At 45.2% G+C, this 25,252-nt stretch overlaps 1 protein-coding gene across 9 annotated transcripts in view; it reads right to left on the reverse strand.

Moving 5' to 3' along the window:
* The window catches only part of LOC135971363 (SH3 domain and tetratricopeptide repeat-containing protein 1-like), a 52,191-nt gene that overhangs the window by 22,527 nt on the left and 4,412 nt on the right, over positions 1 to 25,252 (reverse strand). For 2 of the 9 annotated variants that reach the window (XM_073993944.1, XM_073993943.1), the window contains exon 3: positions 3,468 to 23,344. The exons of 4 other annotated variants lie outside the window; for them this stretch is intronic. In XM_073993944.1, coding sequence (XP_073850045.1) covers positions 3,468 to 3,494 — 27 coding nt within the window. In that variant the 5' untranslated portion in view covers positions 3,495 to 23,344. Of the gene's footprint in view, positions 1 to 3,120; positions 3,332 to 3,467; positions 23,345 to 25,252 lie in introns of those variants that run through there. 3 more of the 9 variants (XM_065546544.2, XM_065546542.2, XM_073993945.1) reach the window with 3 other exon arrangements.

Genomic DNA, 25,252 nt, shown 5'->3' on the forward strand with positions numbered 1-25,252 from the left:
ATTTTTATTTTTTGTAGGGATGGGGTTTCACCATGTTGCCCAGACTGGTTCCGAACTCTGGGCTCAAGAGATCCTCCCAGGTCGGCCTCCCAAAGTGCTGGGATTACAGGTGTAAACCACTGTGCACAGCCCTACAAATGCGACTTGTACAAAGTCAGAGCAGTGAGCAGGAAGAGAACAGAGACTTCAGTGAGTCTCCTGGCTGTTGCAACACCATATCCCTCCTCCATACCGTAATGTGTCTACACCCACCAAGCTCCTAGATGTTGAAGGCAGGCCAGCTCAGAGCCGAAACAGCAGTAAAGAAAGAGAAGATGCAGACATGCGTCTTGATTTCAGTTCGAGCGTGCGTCTCTCCCCTGCAGCTGCACAGGCAGAAACCAGGGGCCTGAGTCTGAGGCAGTGTGTTTGGTTCCTGGCAGGTAATCTTTTGGGAGACCATCCCATACAATTAGTGTTACACTTCTCAAAAAGGAAGTGAGACTTTTATAGAAAAATCGATTCCATTTGGGAGAAAGGTCTAATAAAACTACAAAAGGATAATTCAACAACAAATTAAATTCATCTGTCCAAACTGAAATCCCAAAGCCCTCTGGGCACACAGCTGCTTTTCTGAGCTGAAATTCAGCTCCAGCTAAGAAACAGGTCAACTTTTCTAAAAAGATTCTTTTTCACAAGCCTTCAATAAAAATTCCTTTCCCTCACTTGTCATTTTCCAGATTTAATGGCTCCGTTGGCCTTCCTCTTATTTAGGCCATGAGCACTGACTGCATGTCTGCTACGGCTGGGACTCCAAGGGAGGCACCCTAGGGAACACAGATGACGGCAGCACAGCGACACCCTCAAGGAGCACACACGGGGAAGGCAAGATGATACCATGGCAGCCTTCAAACAGAAAAGAACTTGGCCTCCATACCCCGTCTCATTTCTAGAAAACAACGATGCTGAGTCAGTAACATTTACCGAACAGCCTGCAGTGTGAAGGCAGGCACGAGGGGGCTCCATGCGGGGAAGAGCACCTTCAGAAGGGGGCATGCAAGCAACGTGCAGGCAGGAGACACTCCCACTCACAAGGGCCAGCCTGGGGGCCTGCAGAAATGCCCATGCATCTGGGAGGAGGGAGAGAGGACAAGATACTTAAATGCTCCAAAATGAATAGAAGCATCCCAAGAACCTCCCCCAAAATGGGGCAGGGATTTACGAAAGACCAAACCGAGCATGCGCAGTTACCTGAGCATAGCGCCACCAGAGCGAGCTATCAAGGAAGAAACAGGGTCACTAGAAGCCTGAGCCTCTACTCCCAGCTCTGCAACTCATTCACCCTATGACCTTGGTGAAGGCTCTTAGCTTCTGTGAGCCACAAGAGAATCACGGGAAAACAGAAGATATGAAAACTGCTCTGCCTTTTTCACAGAACTGCTGAGGGAATAAAATCAGATAATGGATTTTTAAATTCTCTGTGAATTACGAAGCAAAATACAAACGTATGAAATCATTCTTACCATTAATAACAGCACTGTAAAATTAAGAGCAGAGTTAAGACAACAGCATTTTCCACCCCCCGACTCCCGAGAGAAATAGTGAGTCCAGCTGATGTATTTGGGCAACCCCAGTATCTAGGCTTTGAGAGCCTCAAACAGCTCAGGAACTCTGACAGTATCACTCCAGCCCAGTGCTCATTAAGTTCTCCAAGACAGCCACTGACATAAAATACTACAGCTTTTTCAGCTGGGCTTGAAGCCCTCCTCCAAGCTCACAGCACAGCTAAACAATGAAGAAGAGGTTTTCTGCTACTAGGCTCAAAAGCTGGCTTTTGTAGATTCCCATAGAAAGAACATTCAAGGCCAGGCGTGGTGGCTCATGCCTGTAATCCCAGCAATTTGGGAAGCCGAGGCAAGAGGATCACCTGAGGTCAGAAGATCAAGAACAGCCTGGCCAATATGGCGAAGCCCCGTCTGTACTAAAAATACAAAAATTAGCCGGGCATGCTGGCGGGCACCTGTAATCCCAGCTACTCGGGAGGCTGAGGCAGGAAAATCGCTTGAACTCAGGAGGCCGAGGTTGCAGTGAGCTGAGATCACGCCACTGCACTCCAGCCTGAGGGACAAGAGCGAAACTCCATCTCTAAGAAAAAAAAAATAAAGAAAGAGCATTCTTTTTTGCTGATGTTTAATTTCCTGTGCTTAATACAGAGAAATCATACAACACTGAAATCCTGAAAAACATATCATAAAAAGCATTTAGTGACTGAAAAGACATTCAATATAACCTGTAACAGTGAGTTCCCCTCCTCTTTCCAGCGAGCTCCACTAATGCTGTGACCCTTAACAATGCTTTCACTAACACAGAGAAAATTTAATAGGACCGCTTACCCCTCTCAGCTGACAGCTAAACCAGTGCTTCTCCCTGGGCTCACTAAAGATTGCCTTTACCTAAAACCAGGCTGCAATGACCCTGTAGATGTTGACTAACAATTTCAAAATTCCCATATTCTTTGTCCACTCCTAAGGAAGGTGAACTGAAGCCAGGTGTCTCCAAGTCAGAACTAACAGAGGCCGTAAACATCAATGGCCCATCCCCTTCTTTGACAACCAGGGGATCTAAAGCTGAGATTATGGAAGAAAACAGCCTGCTTAGGAACAAAGCGGAAACCAAAGCCTAGTCACTTAACCTCTGGTCCAGAAATCCTGTGACAATCCAGCACCCATATAGGATGAGTCTCCCTAACCAGAAACTCCGAAATCCACAACTTTTTGAGTGCCGACGTGACGCTCAAAGAAATGTTGATTGGAGCAGCTCAGATTCTGGATTTTTGAATTCAGGATGCTCAACCAGCAAGTGCAATACAAATATTCAAAAATCCAAAAATGCAAAAAAATCTGAGACACTTCTGATTCCAAGCAGTTTGGATGAGGGATATTCAACCTGCATTTTTTTTTTTCCTCTAATGAAGGAAATTAAAAATGAGGACCGAGCAAAGTCATTCAATCCATACTAAAGTCATTCAATAGTTTAATTAGTACCCATTTAAAGTTAAGTGCTACCCGCAGATATTTAAAAGGATGAACACATACATGCCTATAATCCCAGAACTTTGGAAGGCCGAGATGGGAGGATCACCTGATGTCAGGAGTTCAAGACCAGCACGGCTAGCATGGTGAAACTCCATCTCTACTAAAAATGCAAAAATTAACCAGGCATGGTGGTGCACACCTGTTATCCCAGCTACTCGGGGGGCTGAAGCACGAGAATCGCTTGAACCTGGGGGGAGCACGTTGCAGTGAGCCAAGATCACACCACTGTACTCCAGCCTGGATGACAAAGCAAGACTCTGTCTCAAAAAAAAAAAAAAAGAAAAAAGAAAATTAATTTAAATTGTGTTTTCACATGCAGCCCATGTTCCCATAACACAAGCCCTGCTCTGTGCTCCAAGGGCACACAGGGTGCCCCTTTATCTTAATACTCACCATATTCCATGGCAGCCATTGGCACATGTCTGTCCATCACACTAGACTTCCTGTGCATGAGGCAGGGATCATATATTATTACCTTTCTGTCCCCAATGTCTGGCCTAGAAGACACTCAGTAAATGATTACTGAACTAAGTCAGTTACTAAGACATGTTAAACTTGTATTAACAAAAATGTCTGGCCTAGAAGACACTCAGTAAATGATTACTGAACTGAGTCAGTTACTGAGACATGTTAAACTTGTATTAACAAAAATGTCTGGCCTAGAAGACACTCAGTAAATGATTACTGAACTAAGTCAGTTACTAAGACATGTTAAACTTGTATTAACAAAATTAATTCAATAAGTTTGCCAATGCAGCGTTCATACCACACAGCTTAAATCTCAACCTGCGGATTTATCTTGTGTTCTGCTAGATTATCACCTATTAACATTCAGGAGGCACCTAGTATGTGCTAGGCATTACTAATTGCTGGGGACCTAGCAGTGACAAAACAACATTCCTTGTTCGAAGAGGAGTTCTAATAGAAAGAGGAATAGAAGGAACAGGCTAGATTGATGAGAGAGCTAAGAAAAGGACAGGCTGCCATGGGAAGCACCTGGTCTTGTCTGGATGGTACATAGTTAACGAAGTCTGAGTGCTTCATATGGCATAAGATCATCTCCTCCAAAGAAGCGAATGAAGCTTTGATTCCCCAGTACCGGAAGTCACCATAAAGATGCACACAGCCACATGCTTAGTGTAGGAAGTGAAACCAACCAACCAAACAAAGCTCCAACTTCCAGAGGCAACAGTCCAATTATGAAATCCTCTGGCTACGTTCAATTGAAATTCAAGGTATTCAAGAGGCTAATATTTAAGTGATAAATTAACCCAACCACTTAAAACTAAACTAGTCTTTGGTTCAAGGCGTAAGGGTATATACTACCTTTACAAATTTATTAGCTCTTAATATTTACATTTAAATATGATGATGATGGTGTAATAATAACTTTACTGAGTAGTTACTATGTGTTAGGCACCAAACTAAGCACTTTACACACACATTTGCACAATCCTGTGAGATGATAATGACTCCTTGTCATCCCATTTCATAGCTGAAAGTCAGGTTTATATAAGCTTAAAAACTTGCCCCAGATGACACAGCTAGTTAGCAAGACGCAGGCAGCCTGACTCCATAGGCCTTGTTTAAAGAAGGAATATTTATAAACTGTCCAGCACAGCAGTGGTACAAACAAGAGTTCAATAAATGCCTAAAGAGTACTTCATACCCAAAATTGTTTCCCGCCAATCAAACTACACTTACTCTGGTTCTGCATAACCAACTGTCAAATCATTGTTCCATGAAGAAAAGGTGGAACGGGTAGAGATCAGAATAGAGTGAATAACTGGTAAATATACTTCATGGCAGGTAGTAACAGGAGGTGGCATTTAGGCTATTTCCACATTTGTTTGCATAACACTTTTTTTCACAGTTCTAAAGCACAAGAACCATTCTAAGCTGGTGAAAGCATAAGGCATGTCTATGATCCAGGACTCCAATTCACTGTGGATCAGTGGATCTCAACCTTTATGGTATATCGGTTTTTAACAGCACTATAGCTGCCCAGGCTCCATTCCTGCAGATTCTATTTCAACTGGTCTGGAGTAAGCACGCATGCTTTTTTCACAGCCCCCCAGATGCAGCTAGGTTTGCAAACCACTATCCAAGATGTTCTCACACTTCCGCTCAGTTCAACACACACTCACTGAGATTCTAAGCACTACGAATCGGGCTAAGTTAACAAGTCAGGCTCGACTCCCTAATAATATTGGCAAAGAAACCAATATCAGAGATTTATTCCAGTCCAAACCAAATAAATTGCCGGGTGAAAAAAATGCCCAGGCAAAGTTTGCCACACAAAACAACTTCCTGTATCTTCCCGGTCCGTAGCCTAGAGACTGACTCTGAGCCATGAGAATTCAGAATCAGGGGAAAATGCCAGTCTGAGGCATCTGCCACACTCCTAACACACCCCCAAAAGCGCCCAGCTACATTTCACATCCACTGTCCTAACAGGGGTCGAAATAGGGAAGAGCAGTGCAATACAGAAAACAGAGCCTGCTGGGTGCCAAAAGGCTGGGGAATTCCAGTCCTAGCCCTGCTACCAATCGGTCTGGTCACTTCTCTCTGGTCCTGGTGTGGCCAACAGTTACGCGAGAGGGTGAGGCATAAAACCACAGATGTCAGGCAAGCTCCAGAATCCAAAATACATAGAAATTAAAAAGCATTAAGGTGATATCAAGGAATATATGCCATCAACCAGAAAAGTAACTGAAGTATTCCTTTTCCCATTCATAAGAAATCAAATGTGGAAGCAGAAAACTGAGCAATCAGCCTACCAAGTTGACTGGGGCAACAGAATACACTCAGGGATTCTGTTCAAAACAGCGGGGGTGACAGGCCAAAAGGAGAATGGCAGAGCGTCCCTCTCTCCTCTGTCCACCCATGCCACCAGCACGTGAGTGCGTCCACACGCAGCGCCCAGTCTCCTGTTCCACTGACGCCAGCGTCCACTCATCGCAAGCCTACTAAGTGCCACATCTGCTATGATGCTCCCTCATCTCATCACCATAGACATCCCTGCTGGAGGTGAGTATGTGACAGACGAAAATCACGGAGGCCTAGGGAGGTTGAGACCTGCATTCCCACTGCGGTGAGGGCGTGCTTGAGAGGGACCCCACGGCTGGGCTCTCCATGCTGCTCTCCTCAGTAACCACTCCCAGAGCAGAGCAGCGAGGGGGAATTTTCTTCCTCTCACTATTTTCAGCCCCTTGGCTGACCCAGCATTCCCCAGAAAGCTATCGAGTCCTGACAGCTCTGAGGCCACAAAGCCATAAACGCAGGGGACACACAGCCCATCTGTCTCTAACGGGTCTTTTACTTGTCATGCTGGTCATTTCTAAGAGCAGATGGGTTAAGAAAGACGTGGCAGGTTACCACGAAATGACCCCTCCACTCCTCCGTGGGGGAAGGCTGACTAGCGAGCAGTCAGGCCGGCTTTCTCCCCCCCCACTCCCTGCATTCCTGTCCCTAAGGAACCACAGACAATTCCACCAAATATAGGCAGGAGACAGCCACCTCCTTCCTACAGCTGGAGGGGGGAAGGGTCCTCTCGGGCCTTTCTAACTGCATGAAAACCAAACTGTGAGCCGTACTGACCCGGGCCTCACTCATGTTGCAGGCATGTACAACACAGGTGCCCAGTGGTATCATCAGGCAGAAATATGAATGTGCTTTCCATCGTTTTCATACAGTGATTCCAGAACCGCTATTCACACAGCTCCACTTCTCACACATATAACGGGCTTCATGGATTACACAGCATTTTCACCAAGCCCCTCATCCGCTCCTCCCAGCAGCCTTGTGTGATCCCTTCAGTAAGCTTCCTCATCTCCATTTCTTAAGAAATGGAGTTTCTGAGGTTATGAAACCAAAACTTTCCCAAGAACATCCAGCTGGTGTTAGAACCAGGATATGAGGGCTTCTGATTCTACAACCAGTATTTGTGCCAATATTCCACATGGGCCCCTCCAGGGATTTCTGCCTGATCTTAAAATGCAGACAGCAAATCCGTCTCTCTAGAGTTCTGGGGTTCCCTATAGACAAGAAGTAAAACTTCTAACAGAAAGCTTATACTTATTTGGAAGGCTACGTGGGATATTCCTTTAAGTTAGTTTGTTCATGTTTTGGAAAGATTGTTCCAATGACAATGCGGGGCATCAAGTGTAGAAAGGATTCCATGATGAGGCAGAGAAACAATTCAGTGGCTCTTACAATAGTTCAAATGAGGCATGAGGCGCAACCAGAAAGGACAGAGGGAAAATGCATTGGAAAGAAATGCAAAATGAAGTCCACTCAGACCCAGGATGGAAAAAAGGGGATTAAGCATGATAGTGGTTTCTAGTTTGAAAGACTGATGAACAACGATGTCATTAACTACTGCAGAGTGGTATCTGGGGCCTGGGTGCACCAGTTTGTTTAACCATTCACCTGCTGAGCAGTTTCCAGGCTGTTTCCAGTTTCTAGCCTTTATAAATAATGCTGCTATGAACAGATACATAAAGGCTTTTGTGTGAACATAAGTCTTCATTTCTCTGGGATAACTGCCCATGAATGTGACTGCTGCATCCTATGGCAATTGCACATTTAGTTTTTTCAGAAACTGTCAGCTGTTTTCCAGAATGGCTGTACCATCTTCCATTCCCACCAGCCAAGTGTGAGTGATCCCATTTCCTTGCATCCTCACCAGCATTGGTCTTGTTACTACCTTTTATTTTAGGCATTCTGATAGGTGTATAGTGATGTGGCTTTAGTGTGCATTTTTCTGATGGCTCATGATGTTGAACATCTTTTCCTGTGCTTATATGTTATCTGAAATGCCTCTTCAGGTCTTTTATTCATTTTCAAAGTAGATGATTTGGTTTCACTGCTGAATTTTGATAGTTCTTTATATATTATAGATATGAGTCCTTTATCAGACATCTGGTTTGCAAATAGTTTCTCCCAGTCTCTAGCTCCTCTTTTCATCTTTATTTTGCACTGTACATTTTAGTCCATGATCCATTTTGAGTTAATTTTTGTACGAGGTATAAGGTTTAGATCAGAGTTCAGGTTTTTTTCCTATGAATAATCAGGTAGCCATTAACTTTTTTTAAGAGACAAGGTCTCACTCTGTCACCCAGGCTGGAATGCAATGACAAGAACAGAGCTCACTGCAGCTTTGACTCCTGGGCTCAAGTTATCCTCCTGCCTCAGCCTCCTGGAGTAGCTGGGACCACAGGCAGGTACCACCACGACCAGTTAATTTTTTTAGTTCTTGTAGAGACAGGGTCTTGAGCCATGTTCCCAGGCTGGTGTGGAACTCCTAGGCTAAAGTCATCATCCCACTTATATGCGGCCAGGCAGTGGCACATGACTGTAATCACAACACTTTGGGAGAATGAAGCAGGAGAATCACTTGAACCCAGGAATTCCAGACCAGCCTGAGCAACAGAGGGAGGCCCTGTCTCTGCAAAAAATTTTAAACATTAGCTGGGCATGGTGTTGTACACCTGTGGTCCCAGCTACTTGAGAGGCTGAGGTGGGAGGATCTCTCGAGCCTATGAGGCTGAGGCTGTAGTGAGCCATGATTGCACCACTACATTCCAGTCTGGGAGAAAGTGAGACACTGTCTCCAAAAAAAAAAAAAAACAAAAAAAAAACAAAAGAAAAGAAAGAAACAAACAAACAAAACATGCTAGAGCATCACCCATATGAGACAGGTATTGTCTTTCTGAAAATTTAATTACAGTTATATAATAGACATGTAAAATGTCCACTTTGAAAGCTTGAAAAATATATAACTCTAAGTATTCTTACCTTAAAATTCTGATTCCTACCTAAGATATCACATACTGTTTACATAAGTATCACAATGCCTGGACAACAACTAAAAATGTGTACGAGGGAGAAAAATGAGCATGTATGCCTATTAATTAAGGTATATTTCCCCCTCATTACACAAAAAGTCATCACGGCAAACCCCTGTGACTGTATCTAAAGCAAGCCTACAGTTTTACTTCTCTGTATAATAAAATGCAAGGCTAAAATTCAAATACTAAACATTTCCTGAAGCCAAGGGTAGTTTACTTAAAATAAATGCCCCGGGTCTATATCAAAAATATGAAAAAGCTAGCTACTTAGCCATTGCAATCTAAGTTCAGCTTTTTCTTTTTAAATTGACACATAATTGTGCACTCTACATATGTATGGAGTACACATAGTGATGTTATATTACATGTAATTTATGTGATCAGCGTAATTAGCATATCCACCATCTCAAACATTTATCATTTCTTTGTGTTGGTAACGTTCAATACCCTTCCTCCAATTATCTGGAACTATATATTCTTTTTTTTTTTTTTTTTTTTTTTTGTGAGACAAAGTCTTGCTCTGTTGCCCAGGCTGGAGTGCAGTGGTGTGATCTCAGCTTACTGCAACATCTGCTTCCCAGGTTCAAGCTATTCTCCTGCCTCGGCCTCCCTGGTAGCTGGGGTTACAGGCACCCACCACTATGCCCGGCTAATTTTTGTATTTTTAGTAGAGATGGGGTTTCACCACATTGGCCAGGCTGCTCTCAAACTCCTGACTTCAGGTGATCCACCCATCTCAGCCTCCCAAAGTGCTAGGATTACATACATGAGCCATGGTGCCCAGCCTGAAACTATATATTCTTGTTAACTATAGTCGTCCTATGTTATAAAACACTAGAACTTACTCCTATCCAGCTCTAATTTTGCATCCTTTAACAAATTTCTCCCTATCTCCCTCTTCCCCCACCCTTCCAACGCTCTAGGATCCTCTGTCTACTTTCAACTTCCATGAGATCCACTCCTTTTGCCTTCCACATAAGAGAATATATGCTGTGTAACTTTCTGTCCCTGGCTTATTTCACATAATATCTTCCAGTTCCATCCACATTGTTGAGAATAACAGGACTTCATCCTGTGTTATGGCTGACTAGTACTCCACTGTGTATAAAGACCACATTTTCTCTATCCATCATCTGCTGTTGGACACCGAGGCTGATTCCATACCTTGGCTATGGTGAACAGTGCTGCAGGAAACACAGAGGTGTGGATGCCCCTCCAACACTGATTTCCTTTTCTTTGGGTATCTACACTGTAGTGGGACTGCTGGATCACACTGTAATTTCATTTGCAGTTTTCTGAGGGACTTCCATACTGTTTGCCATAGTGGGTGCCCTAGCTTACTCTTACTCTTTTTCATTTTTCTCTTTGAGACAGAGTCTCACTGTTGCCCAAGCTGGAGTATAGTGGTGCAATCTCGGCTCGCTCACTGTAGCATCCGCCTCCCGGGTTCCAGTGGTTCTCATGCCTCGGCCTCCTGAGTAGCGGGGATTACAGGCGCCTGCCACTGCACCTGGCAAATTTTTGTATTTTTTAGTAGAGATGCGGTTTCACCACGTTGGCCAGGCTGGTCTTGAACTCCTGGCCTCAAGTGATCCGCCCACCTCAGTCGCCCAACAGTGCTGGGATTACAGGTGTGATCCACCATGCCCAGATAATTTTTGTGTTTTTAGTAGAGACGGGGTTTCACCATGTTGGCCAAGCTGGTTTCAAACTCCTGACATCAGGTGATCTGCCCATCTCGGCCTCCCAAAGTGCTGGGATGTCCGCGTGCACCCCGCGCCCAGCCAGCTGCTCTAGTTTACACCCCCCTACACCCTGTAAGAGCTCCCTTGTCTCCATATCCTTGCCAGCACTTGTTATTTTTTGTCTTTTTGATAATACCCATCCTAATCGGTGAGATGATACCTCACTGCGGTTTTGATTTGCATTTCTCTGATTGTAAGTGATACTGAACATTTTTTTCACATATTTTTTGGCCATTTGTATGTCTTCTTTCAAGAAATGTCTGTTCGGTTGGGTGTGGTGACACAAACCTGTAAGCCCAGCACTCAGAACGCTAAGGCAGGAGGACAGCTTGAGCCTAGACCAGCCTAGGCAGCAGAGCAAAACCCTAGCTCAAAAAGAAAAAAAAAAAAAAAAAAAAAGAAATATCTGTGTCTGTTCAGCTTTTTGACCTCCAAAAATTAAGAGCCCATTTTGGAATCGGACGACCTGCCTGATTCAGAGACAATCTGTGTTTGGTTCTACTCTGCTACTTCCTATGTGACTTTGGGAAGTTCCCTTAGCCACTTTGAGCTCAACTTCCTCAACATTAACCAGGAATAAGTACCACCTGCCTCTGCTGGTTAACGCTGAGGACTGAAAGGAGAACCTCAACGCCACTTGACGATGCTGCCTGGCGGAAGCCCCTCAATGCGGGACTGGTAGGATCATCTGAAGCTAAGTACAACTTTCCTTTCCACTGTCCTAGGCTCACTCTGCATGCGATTAGAAAGGAATAGCGAATAAAGGAAACCAAAATAATTGCTTAATTTTTAATAAGAAATTTTTAAAAAGTGGGGGTGGTGGCAAAATAGGAGGGAGAGGAGGGGAAGGAAAAAGCAGCCAGTCCCAAATTCTAGTCCAGGGCTCATCCCCGGCCTCCTCACTCAGGCAATCACCAGTCCCCACCTCCTGGGGAGGGGTACTTTCTCCGCTGGATTCACCTACAGGGAAGGCACTGCCACAGGTGTTCAGAAACCAGGAGCACCTTGAAATGGGCAATGTGCTTTGGGTAGGAGACCTACAATTTACCCAAAGAAACCACGGCACAAAAGTGACCCACATAGGAGGGACCAATGGCTGTAAATACTTGTTGGCAAAAACTGATGTCATACCGTCTGTAAAGGAGACACACACCCAAATAAAATTTGCCAAAATAGCATGAAAAAAATTCAGCAGACATCCAGTGCCATTCTGTTACTGAAATATGTATATCCCAAAGCCAGGGACCTCTCTGGAACACTGTCTTTATTTCCACGTTTCATGGAAGATGTTTGAGTGCACTCACGTGTGTCTCAACAAACCTCCAGTCCCTGCTCTAAACCCTGTGACTCCTCAGCAAAACCCAAAAACAAGTATCAGTTTTCCTTCCAAATGGGAAATTTCCTGACCTAGCGAAACCAGCATCAAATCCACTTATTATGAGATAGCTGATTACAGGCAAAGCCCTCTAGTCCAGGATGACTCCCCTCCTGCAGGAGCGGGAAGGATGGGCATAGCACTGGCCTTCCAGACCACATCTCCAGGCAGTTTGAAACCATGGCTGCTCAGGTGAGCCATGATAAAAATCAAAACCAAGTATCTCTGAAAAGTGTGCATGTCAAGACCCAGACCTCGGACCAGACTCAGCAGAAATGGATGTTGCAAGGTTTGTTCAGAGACCTCCTCTCCATACCCCCTCTCCCCGGGACCTCCCTCCTTGCACTAGCGGTCCAGGGCCAATGGACCGCTCCCTTACCTCTAGCCCAGTGCATTTTCAGGACCAGCTCCCAGACTGTACCAGACCCTGAAATGTATTCGCTGAATGCACTATTTCTTGAAATGATCATAAATCACCTGATTATAGCAACAATTGTTTTAAAAGTGTTCTCTCTCTCTCAGGAATCATGCCATGAGTTTGAGCAAGCAGCTTTGCTTCTCTCTACTGCAATTCTATCATTTGCAAAATGTTAACAATTACTGTGTTCACCCATAGCATTGTTGTAAAAAGCCTTAAGACCCACTTCATGTAGCCTGCCCGGAGCACAGACCCTGTCACATGGTAAATGCCCACTGAAGGTGAGTTATCTGTAGCTATTATTACCTGCCCCTCCAGCGAACAAAAGGAGTCGATCAGGTCTCATCGTATCACCATGAAAGGATGTCCATGTAGACTGTGCAGTGGGAGTAGGGGAACTCAATGTTTATCAGGTACTATTTTGTTTTTTACAAAGTGTACATATGTATTTGTAGGTACACTGGAAAAGATCTGGAAGGAAATACACCCAGTGTTAATAGTGACTACCCCAAAGACACATTCATCCAAACACACAACAGAAAAACACTCACTATCTTTCTGTCTTCCATATCATTTGAACTATTTTCAATAAGCATCTATGGCTTTTGTAAAGTTTTTGAAAGCAATTTATTGCATTTTTTTCTGGAGAAACAAGCAGGAGCACGAAAAAGGTGGAAACAGAAGGTAAAATGGAATGGGACTCAATGGAATTGAGTCCCAGCCAGGCTCAGCAGGCACACGAACCACACACCTCTCACTACAACTCAACACCAGCTCTCTCTTCTCTTGGTCCAATGGCCCAAGACTTAGAGATAAAATGTTTATTGTGATCACATCAATCACACCAAGGAACTTGGAACCACCCTTTCAAACTCCTCTCGTTGTGTGTACCTGCCCAGGGCTGTTAGCTTTCCTCCTGTGTCTTTGGCTGGCCTGTAATCCCCTAGCAGTGGAAATGCATCCTGACACTTAGCCATCATCCCCACAACACTCAGCACCGCATAGAGACCAGGGCAGTGATGCCCACTCGGACTGCGATTCACTTATAAAGCAAAGGACCAGGGGCCAGATGCGACTTGTCTTTGGTAACTCACCAGCTGTTGCTTGAACCAGAACAAAGCCAGGTCTCCTGATGCCCAGAAAAGAGCTAGTGCCTGTACCGCTAGAAAAGTGGTGAAAATGTTTTGCTTGCTGTGAAAAGACGCACTACTGGAGAAGATGGGTGCAACTTCTCATGGAGCCACTCAGCCCAGATCACCAGGAAACAGGGCTGCCGGATGACACACTAAGCCCAGATCACCAGGAAACAGGACTGCCATATGAGACACTAAGCCCATCCACTGGAAAGGAAATCTGGCTGGGCAGTAGAAGGAAATTCACACAGGTTACCCCAGCCCAACGGCAGGAACAACATGAAGAAAACAAAAAATAACTGACTGGAAAGCCATAGCCTGGCTAGCAAATTCAAAACAGAGCCACAATCCTAGCAGCACATATCACTGCAACACAGAGCTTCAGTCAGTGTGCTCACACTTTAAGTAGAAAGGTAAAATGTCCATGTTTTTGGAACAAAGGGCTATTTTTATGTGTGTGTGTGATGTCAGAACAAACTGTTGGCAAGGAAATAGAAATAGGCGCCCTTACACATTGACAGTGAGATAACAGTATGGCCCTAACAGAAGGGAATCGAGCAACACCCATCAACATTTAAAATGTGCAGAACCCTGAATCCCACAATTCCATTTCTAGCAATGCATCCTATGAACATATTGATGCAAATATGGAAGAATTACGTACAACTCAGCATTGATTAATCCAAACGGTTGGGAATAACCTAAATATTTACCAGTGGGGAACTGATGGAGAACACTGTTTATCTTATGCCAACATCTGTGTTTTAAAAAGAAGATACATAGGCTGGGTGCAGTCGCTCACACATGTAATCCCAGCACCTTGAGAGGCTGAGGCAGGTGGATCAAGAAGCCAAGATATCCAGACCATCCTGGCCAACACGGTGAAACCCCGTCTCTACTAAAAATACAAAAATAATCTGGGCATAGTGGCGCGCGCCTGTAGTCCCAGCCACTCAGGAGGTTGAGGCAGGAGAATCGCTTGAACCCAGGAGGTGGAGGTTGCAGTGAGCTGAGATCACGCCAGCCTGGTGACAGAGCAAGACTCCATCTTGGAAAAACAAACAAGCAAACAAACAAACAAAACTGGCAACAGTGGTCACAGAGCAGTGATGGGAGTAGGACTGCCTTTCACTCTCCAGGACCTTTTGAATGTCGCTCATATTACATACTCAAAATATATGACTACAGTAAATATTTTCAGAGTAACTATGAAAAACTGGGGAAATAATAATATCTAACACACAGGACTGCTGCATAATTAAAGGATGAAAAACATTAATCACTATCAGAGTTCAAAGGAAGAAAGATTAATTCTAGCTTGGATGTCAGAGCGGGGATCATGTAAAGGAAGTGAGTATTTCAAGTCTTGAAGGATGGAGAAGATTTAAAGAGGCAGAAGTGTGGAGATGATGTCCCAGATGGAGATAAGAACATAGGCGAAGACGATGTCCCAGACGGAAATAAGAACACAGGTGAAGACGATGTCCCAGATGGAGATAAGTACATAGGCAAAGACGATGTCCCAGACGGAAATAAGAACACAGGTGAAGACGATGTCCCAGATGGAGATAAGTACATAGGCAAAGACGATGTCCCAGACGGAAATAAGAACACAGGTGAAGACGATGTCCCAGATGGAGATAAGAACATAGGCAAAGAAGATGAAGAGATGAGAAGGTATAAATTCTAAATGCAGCTCTCAGGCTGGGCTTCAGAACAGCGCTTAGGCAACAAGTTGGAATGCAAGGCTGATGGCGGGAATGGAAACACTGCAACCCAACTTGCATATCACGCCCAGATCATGAGCCTTGAATGCCAAGCCAGGGAACCCGTCCTTGATCTTAACAACAAAAAATCACTGGGCTGGGCGTGTGGCTCACGCCTGTAATCCAGTGCTTTGAGAGGCTGAGGTGAGAGGACTGCTTGAGGCCAGGAGTTTGAAACCACTCTGGACAACACAGCAAGACTCTGACCTTACAAAAAATTTAAAAATTAGCTAGGCAGTGCTGGGATTACAGGTGTGAGCCACCACACCCGGCCTGGTTTCTCTACTTCTAAGGGCACTAATCCTGTCAGACCAGGGCCCACGCTCATGACCTCATCTAACCCTAATCACCTCTCAAAGGTCCTATCCCCTAATACCATCACACTGGCAGTTAGGGTTCCAGTACAAGAATCTGGAGGGGACATTAACATTCAGTTTATAACAATGTCTTTTCAATCCTGTTGAAAAAAACAACCAAATGAGTAGGCAAAGAAGTACCTTATATGTAAACAAGTCAGAACTTTTCATATTTCTGCGAACACATTAAGGTCAATTTAAAATGTCTGATAACAAGAGTCAGAAGCAGAGATAAATGAAAGTTAGTTACTCTGCATTTTAGGCCCACCTTGAGTTGTCTTCCAATGACATTGTGGCACAAAGAACACTGCTTTCTATTCCTGGTTTTGCCACCAAAGAAGCTGGAACATTTCCCTGTATTTCTGTTTATCTTGAAAATCACTGGGCTGACCTAGCAGACCTCCAAGGTCCCTTCCATTCACAAATTCCACAAATAACTTCCTACCAACAGAGGCTACACAAATAAACTACACTGACGAAGGGGAAAGCTAACACTAGCAAACAATGAGATGCACACAAGACAAGACGTATAGAGAAGTGGATCAACCACAAACTGGTGGACGATGAGCCGGCGGGGGATAAAAACACATTCCCTAACGATGGACAGACAGGAAATGGCGCTGAGGTAGTATTGTTGAAGATTTCCTATTTTACAACTTCAAGATAAATGGCCCAATTGTTTATATTCATTCTGATTAAATGTGAACGTGAAAACTTCCTCCAGGGGACACAGACATCTAAAAAGTTCCCAATGTATCCAATTTGTCATTTGATATTTTTACTGACAAGAAAAATGAGGGACTGAATATACAAACAGAACATGCCTGATCATATGTATAAAGACAGAACTCAGACCACAACCTGTAGCTGCCCACCCAGGAAACCAATCCCCTATCTACAGTAAACAGCTAGGAGGCCAGCCAGGCTAGCACATGAGACAGGAAGCCAGACTGCTCTCTCTCCACAACCCAGAAACTAAACCACGATTCTGTCCGTGGCCAGGACTTGACTCAAAACTGACAGCCACCCTAATTTTGGCCCCTATTTCCATTTAGGATAATTCAAAGAAAGCCAAATACACCCCTAACGAATCACATAGGACACCCCACTTCTGCACAGCCGCCTCCAGCCCCCACAACAGCCTCCACTGAGAGCCATTCTTTTCCATCCTGAAGCTTCCCCACTCCTCATCTGCCACTCACTTGCATGTCAGTCTCTGCCACACGCAAGTGATGGTGCCGACTCCCTTGCCACAGCAGCTCTGAGAAAGTCATCTCTGCCTGTCTCATGTGGGCGGCCTTCCTTTATTTCCCCCAAAGAATAAGTCTTAAATGAGGGGCTTCTCTCTATATGGCCCAGCTACACAATTCAGAAGCCCAGCATGGCAATTCCAAGCCTGGAAAGACCATACACCCCTCAGGTCTTCTTTCCACAAAACACAACTTCCTTGAGTTCTTCAGTCACTCCCCACTAACCGGGGAAGGAACCATGTGTTATGGAAAGATCAAGGGCTTTGAAGTCAAACTTCTGAGTTCATCAAGTACTTCATCTTTCCACTTAAATTACATGGCCCTGCCCAGGCGTGGTGGCTCACACCTGTAATCCCAGCACTTTGGGAGGCCGAGTTGGGCGGATCACCCAAGGTTGGGAGTTCAAGACCAGCCTAACCAACATGGAAAAACCCCGTCCCTACTAAAAATATGAAATCAGCCTGGTGTGGTGGCTCATGCCTGTCATCCCAGCTACTCGGGAGGCTGAGGCAGGAGAATCACTTGAACTTGGGAAGCAGAGGTTGTGGTGAGCCAAGATCACGCCATTGCACTCCAGCCTAGACAAGAAGAGCAAAACTCTGTCTCAAAAAAAAAAAAAAAAAAAAAAACAAATGACGTGACCTTGAACAATTTTCTTAACTTCTCTAAGCTTCTATCTTCATCTTCAATAAAATAATTTTACCTCTAAGATTGCATTAAATGGAATCCCACATGTAAAACAGCTGACAAATATTAGGGGCCCAACAGCTGTGTGCTCCTACTGCTGCCCCACTTTACCCCAAGGGAGAAGTGCAAGATGTCCAGAAAAAGCCTGTTGATCCCTACACCTCAGCATCCTGTGTTCACACAAGGCGCAGTGGCATCCAGACTTACCTGGGTCACCCAAAGACAAGCCATGTTTTGATTTGTCAACTTAGGTACACATGGCTTCTAATGTTCACCATATATGATCCATAATTTAGAAGAGATTTTCCTACACTACCCCGCGGTTCTATTTTAGCAGACTTAGATGTGCCATAATAGCTCACTCTCTTAAGCCCTCTTCAGTATCAAAAACAAAACTTTAATCTGTAACACAGTTATCAGCCGTGAAAGTGGAAAAGGTACCTATGAGTCAAAATGACCCTCTGCCCCGCTCCACCCCACCCTACAAAAAGCTGTTCAGGAGTATTTGGGCTGCTTATGAGAATGCTGTCTGTATTCCCAGGAACAGACAAACGCCTACCCTGGTTAGAAGCTGCACTGCTCAGCCTCCAGGGTAGAAAGCTCCCCACACCCTCTACCCAAGGAGAAGAGAAGCAAATGGGGTGGCCAGGCTCCAGGACGTGGACTGTTTAGTGTGGTTTCTGCAGTCCAGGTCACCGCCATGGGTGAAGCTTTTCCTTCCTTCTTTTCCAACCAAGTGGCCAAGGTCCTACGGCTGCTGTAGGGCCTCTTCCCCAGGATGAGACAGCCCAGCCATTCCCCTTCCCTCTTTTTTTTTTTTTTTTTTTTTTTGAGATGGAGTCTCACTCTGTCACCCAATCTGCACTGCAGTGGTGCAATCTTAGCTCACTGCCACCTCTGCCTCCCGGGTTCAAACAATTCTGCCTCAGCCTCCCTGGTAGCTGGAGTTACAGGCGCCCAGCACCACGCCCAGTTAATTTTTATATTTTTAGTACAGATGGAGTTTCAACTTGTTGGCCAGGCTGCTCTCGAACTCCCGACCTCAGGTGATCCACCTGCCTCGGCCTCCCAAAGTGCTGGGATTACAGGCATGAGCCACCGCATCTGGCCGAGTCAGCCCAGCCATCTTGACTTTTTGTTCTGGCAAAATTACTCTCTTCCACGTCTGCCTTCCAAGTAGCTAAATCAGAGATCTGGCCTTGGGGCAGGCTTGAAGAACCCCTGTTTTTTGGTCCTCAAGAGCTCCTACCAGGGTCTGGGACAATTCCAAGACTTGTGTTCTTAAAGAGGAAAGAAACCTCACATACACGGCTCTCGCAGAGCTCAGGCAGAGCTCAGGCAAGGCTTGGGAGGTGGCCCTAAGGTTTGGGTGTGCCATCTATGATAACAGCTAAGAGATCTGAAGCCAGCTGTCTGGGTTCCAACCTCAATTCCAACAGCACTGGCTGTGTGATGTTAGACAACGTCCCCAGCCTCTCTGTGGTTCAGTTTCCTCACTGTAAAAGGGACACAACAATAGAGCTTCTCTAAAAATTAAGTGAATTGGTGCATATAAGGTATTCAGAACAATGCTTGGCACATGGGGGAGTTCAATAGACACGTAATGAACAGAGTAACTTAGCAATTAGTAAATATACTCATCCAGGACAGGCGCGGTGGCTCACGCCTGTAATTCCAAAACTTTGGGAGGCTGAGGCGAGAGGATCACTTGAGCCCAGGAGTTTGAGACTAGCATGGGCAACACAGCAATATTCCATCTCTAAAAATGTGTTTCTGTAACATATATGTCTATATAGACTCATATATTCACAGTGTATTTATAATACACAAAATAGCGGAATACAGACTTAACTATTCACAATGGTTACTTCTAGAGAAGGGGAAATGCAAATTTCAGCTTTTTATGCTACACATATATTCTTGTATCATCTGAAATATTTAAGCAAATTGTATGTATAAATTTGCCCCAAAACACATAGCAGAACAATGTAGTTTTGACTCAAAAATCTTCAAATCATGATGGAATTGTCCTGTGAAAGTAAAGTTATAGAGATGAAAAGTCTCCCTCCAGCCTAAATGCTCTTTCATATGACCTATATTACACACACCAATGCAGACGCCCCAATCCTTTCCCCACGGTCATAAGAATTTTTCAGTGAACTGTATTCCCCTTTACAAACTAGATGATAGTTAGAGTTACCAGGCAAGAACGTGGATCCAGTTCTGCTTTTTCAAAGCCCAATGTTCCTCACATAATAGCAATGCATTCTTCAACCGGTCAACTGCCCCCAACACCTGAGCTCTCTGTTGTACACAACTCAGCGAGGCCTGGGAGAAAGCAGGTGCAAATTTCACTTACTCAGTAACAACACATCCCACCTGATTCCTCTGCTGGGCTAGTTCTCAAGTCATCTTTTTCTAAGCTTTCATTCGGCTCTACCACATGTACCTAGGCTGGGTAAAATACTTTACCAGGTTTTTTTTTTTTTTGAGATGGAGTTTCACTCTCTAGCCCAGGCTGGAGTGCAGTGACACCATCTCGGCTCACTGTAACCTCCACCTCCCGGGTTCAAACGATTCTCCTGCTTCAGCCTCTCAAGTAGCTGGGACTACAGGCACACCCAGGACTACCACCACACCCAGCTAATTTTTGTATTTTTAGCAAAGATGGGGTTTCACCATATTGGCCAGGCTGGTCTCAAACTCCTGACCTCATGATCCGTCCGCCTTGGCCTCCCAAAGTGCTGGGAATACAGGCGTAAGTCACCGCACCTGGCCTACTTTACCAGTTTTATTCCTGAATTAAACCTGTTATTACTATCAATAACGTCAATCAGTGCCATTTCATTCACCGTATGACACACACACACAAAGCACTCCATACTCGCTCCACCTATCTGCTTTTCTGCAATGGCCACAGTGTTCCCCATCTTACATGAGAGGCACACACAAAGACAATGACTTCTCCAAGGTTTTGTAATTCACAATCAGTGGCAGAACCAACATGACCAACCACGTCTGGCCAAGGCCTGTGTTTCAGCCACACCATCTGGTTGCTGCCCCAAGGCTCAATGGGCAAGTAACAGATCACTCCGATTGCAGAGGCTTCAGAAATGCCTTCCACCATGGTACAATGGACGGTTCGCTCTCAGAAGGGGAGGCAGGGGTGGAATCAGCACACAGTTCTGCTAGGTTTCTCATGCAGGGCACAGACTATGTGTATTTTGTGCCTTGCTTTGCAGTTGAAATGTCTCCTGCCCCCTGTACAACAGCTTTCTTTGTCCTCTCCACATAAAAGTACAACTGAGGTCCTCAGGGGAAGGCAGTGATCACTGCCCTGTGCCACACCTGACTGATGTCCAAACAAGTGGACACACAGGCTCTTCTCTTATGGCCCAGGCTGCCCCCATCTGCTAAGCATCAACAACTACACATAGGATTTGCAGAACATGAATGACATGGAGGTGACTGCTTTATCTCTGTTGAAAACTTACTGCACTCTCTTAAAAAAGGGAATTCAGGAAAAACTGAACATTTGAGGCTGGCTGGCTGTAATCTTCAGCTGCTGAGAAAGCCTCAGCTGCTCGGTTCCACTGTGGAAATCCAACTCCTCCCTCAAAGTCCAACTCAAGTACACCTCCTCTGCGGTGACTGCCCCTTCCTCCCTTTCACAAGCATGTGTTCTCTCTGCAGTCCCAGAGCATTCTATCGCCACCTCTGGAGCCACACTGTCCCAGCCTACAGCCAGCTCAGCGCACAGCTGCCTCTCCCTTTGTGTACCTGCAGGCCCCACCTGGGCTGGAAGGCTGCCTCCTTCTCCTCCGCACAGAGGCGGCACTCAGGAACTACTGAATGAGGGAGGGAGTGGATGAGCAAGATCAGCCAAGGGCTACAGGGAGTGACCTGCAGCTCCCAGCAGGAACAGCCCCTGCCCTGCCAATCCGGAGGTGCTGGCTCTGTTCTCAGCAGGGCCGCTAAAAGCTCCCTTATAACAGCTCTAGGACACGACGGTCAACTTGGTGTCAGGCCCTAGAGACACCGAAACTCCTAACAAATAAAGAGGCCGCGTATGCAGCATGCTCGTTAAAAGCACAGGCTTCGGAGTCAGAGCTTGAATTCCGCTTATTATGTGACCTTGAGCAAGTTACTCAATGCATCAGTCTCATTTTGTCACCGGCAAAATGAGGACATTATCTGCCACACAGTGTTGCTGAAAAAGTAAGAGAGGTGACAGACACAAAGTGCTTGGCACTTACTTACTCTTATTGGTTTATTACAAAGAAGAGAACACGGGAACAGCCAAATGCAAGAGAGGCACAGGGCACACCACGGGGCAGAGAGGTCGAGGCTCCCATGCCTGGAAGTGCCACCTCCCCAGCACCAAATGAGTTCACCAAACCAGAAGCTCCCCAAACCCAGTATTTAGAGGGTTTTATGGAGTTTTAATAACATCAACATGATTAAGTCACTGGCTACCCGTGACTAGCTCAATCTCCAGCCTGTCTCATCTCCCCTCCCAGAGGTAGGTGTGGGGCTGACATGTCCAACTCTATAATCATGACTCATCTTTCTGGCAACCAGCCCTGATCCTGAACCTGTCTAGGGGCCGAAGCCCCCTGTCATCTCATTATCATACAAAAGACACTCCTATCGCCCCAGAGATTCCCAAAGTCTTAGAAGCTCTTGTGTCAGGTATTGAAACCTAAGACCAAATATTATAACCAATGATGTTCCTATCACTCAGGAAATTACAAGGGTTTTAGAAGCTGTGGGCCAAAAACCAGGAAGAATACTAAATATATACACTATTATACTATGTATCCCACTATCACAATAATTTTTTTTGAGACAGAGTCTACCTCTGTTGCCCAGGTTGGAGTGCAGTGGTGCAATCTCAGCTTATGGTGCGATCTCAGCTCACTGCAACCTCCACCTCTCAGGTTCAAGCAATTCTTGTGCCTTATCCTCCTGAGTAGCTGGAACTACAGGTGTGCAACACTACAACTGACTAATTTTTGTATTTTTTAGTAGAGACGGGGTTTCACTGTGTTGGCCAGGCTGGCCTTCAACTCCTGGCCTCAAGTGATCTGCCCACCTCGGCCTCCCAAAAATCTGGGATAAGTCACGAGCCACCGTGCCTGGCCTCACTAGCACAATAATTATACTGAGAGGATGGGGGAGAAAAACGTGGGCAACAGGAGGAGCGGGGAAGGTAAGCAGCCTGAATCCTTGTCTTCCATAGTAGGACACCTCCCTGTCTTTCACACAATCTAGAAGAACGAGCTAAAACATAAACACAGTAACCTCCAAGGAGCAGGGATCAGAGTGGAGAAGGGTAAGGTGGGGGATTGCTGGGTTTTGTCCTAAGCCTTGTTAATTTCTGACTCTTAGAACTGTAGGCCTGTACAACTTTGCTAAAAATGAGTATTTACCTGTAATCCCAGCACTTTGGGAAGCCAACGTGGGCGGATCACGAGGTCAGGAGATCGAGACCATCCTGGCTAACACGGTGAAACCCCGTCTCTACTAAAAATACAAAATACTAGCCAGGCGTGCTGGCAGGCGCCTGTAGTCCCAGCTACTCAGGAGGTTGAGGCAGGAGAATGGTGTGAACCCAGGAGGCGGAGCTTGCAGTGAGCTGAGACTATGCCACTGCACTCCAGCCTGGGCGACAGAGCGAGACTCCATCTCAAAAAAAAAAAAAAAGAGTATTTAGTTTTTAAACAAAATCTGATATTTGACCAACAACAATAGTATATTAAGTGATATGGTTTTTTGTTTTTGTTTGAGAGAGGGTCTTGCTCTGTTGCCTGGGCTGGAGTGCGGTGGTATAATTCTAACTTACTACAGCCTCAAATTATTGGGATCAGGTGATCAACCTCTCGAGCAGCTAGAACCACAGGTGTGCACCACCATGCCCAGCATTCTTTCTCTCTTTTTTTTTTTTTTTTTGGTAGAGGTGGAGGTCTTGCTATGTTGCTGGTCTTAAATTGCTGACCTCAGTGGATCCTACTGCCTCAGCCTCCCTAAGTTCTGGGATTACAGGTGTGAGCCACCACACCAGGCCAAAGTGGTGTATAATAAAATTTTTTGGAATCCAACCACTTTGAAAAAGTATGGAGAGCTATAAATCATCTCCCCATAAACACACATGGATGCAGATACACAAAATTGTTGCACAGGATTTTGGGGACTTCATAAAGTCCTGAAAGCCAGGTTAAAAACCTTAGGACTATACATTCTGGTTTCTTTTTTTTTCTTTTTTTTTTTTTTTTGAGACAGTCTTGCTTTGTCATTCAGGCTGGAGTGCAGTGGCGTGATCTCCGCTCACTGCAAGGTCTGCCTCCCAGGTTCACGCCATTCTCCTGCCTCAGCCTCCCGAGTACCTGGGACTACAGGCGCCCGCCACCATGCCCGGCTAATTTTTTGTATTTTTAGTAGAGGCAGGGTTTCACCATAGCCAGGATGGTCTCAATCTCCTGACCTCGTGATCCACCCTCCTCGGTCTCCCAAAGTCTGGGATTACAGGCGTGAACCACCGCGCCCGGCCCTAGATTCTGGTTTATTAAAGGAAATGCATTTCAAGTCAGAGTTTGTCATTTATTGCACAGGAAAATAAAAACTTAGTTAAGAAAATCAAAAACACCCACATGATAAAATGAGGTCCTACTTGGTTTTAAACTACTTGGTGACCACCATCAATTGTTTGCTTGACCACAGGATGCACCTAATTCCTAACTATGAATAAAGGTACAAACATTGTTTATTGGGCTTTTGGCTTCAGCCTTGAAACAATCAGATTCTCTCAAACTCAGGAATGTGAATCGCTGTTGGGTTGATGCAGCTGTTTCCATTCTAGAAATGGACCTGGAATCATGTACTTTTCGCCCATGAAGAGTCCTTTGTGCAAAACTTGAAAAGGGAAGGTCCCAAATTCCCCATATGGTATTTCTTCCAGTAGAGGAATTACTCTAATGACTTCTTAGCAAAACTTACATGATCAGGGCAGGCCATCAAAATACTCCAGAAAACAAAGTTTAGCTCCATTTCTGATGGACCTGTCTCCACTGCTATCAGTCTCACCAACAGCCTCACATCAAGTCAGAGGAACGGTTTTTTCATTTAAGAAGGATCTTCATGGCTGGGTGTGGTCGCTCACGCCTGTAATCCCAGCACTTTGGGAGGCCAAGTTGGGTGGATCACGAGGTCAGGATTTTGTGACCAGCCTGGCCAACATACTGAAACCCCGTCTGTACTAAAAATACAAAAATTAGCCAGGCTTGGTGGCACGTGCCTGTGGTCCCAGCTACTTAGGAGGCTGAGGCAGGAGAACTGCTTGAACCTGGGAGGTGGAAGTTGTGGTGAGCCAAGACTGCACCACTGCACTTCAGCCCGGGCAAGAGAATGAGACTCCGTCTCAAAAGAAAAAAAAAAAAAAAAAAAAAAAGGACCTTCATGTTCCTGCCAACTTGCAAAAAAATTAAATAAATAAATAAATAAATAATTGATATCTGTTAACCAGAGGTGACAAAAAGCACCTCCCAGGCTGCTGTAGTAAGTGGATCCGTAACTGTGGTGGGAGATTCCAACCCCCGA

This window comes from Macaca fascicularis, chromosome 6, assembly GCF_037993035.2.
Source record: "Macaca fascicularis isolate 582-1 chromosome 6, T2T-MFA8v1.1".
Lineage (NCBI taxonomy): Eukaryota > Metazoa > Chordata > Mammalia > Primates > Cercopithecidae > Macaca > Macaca fascicularis.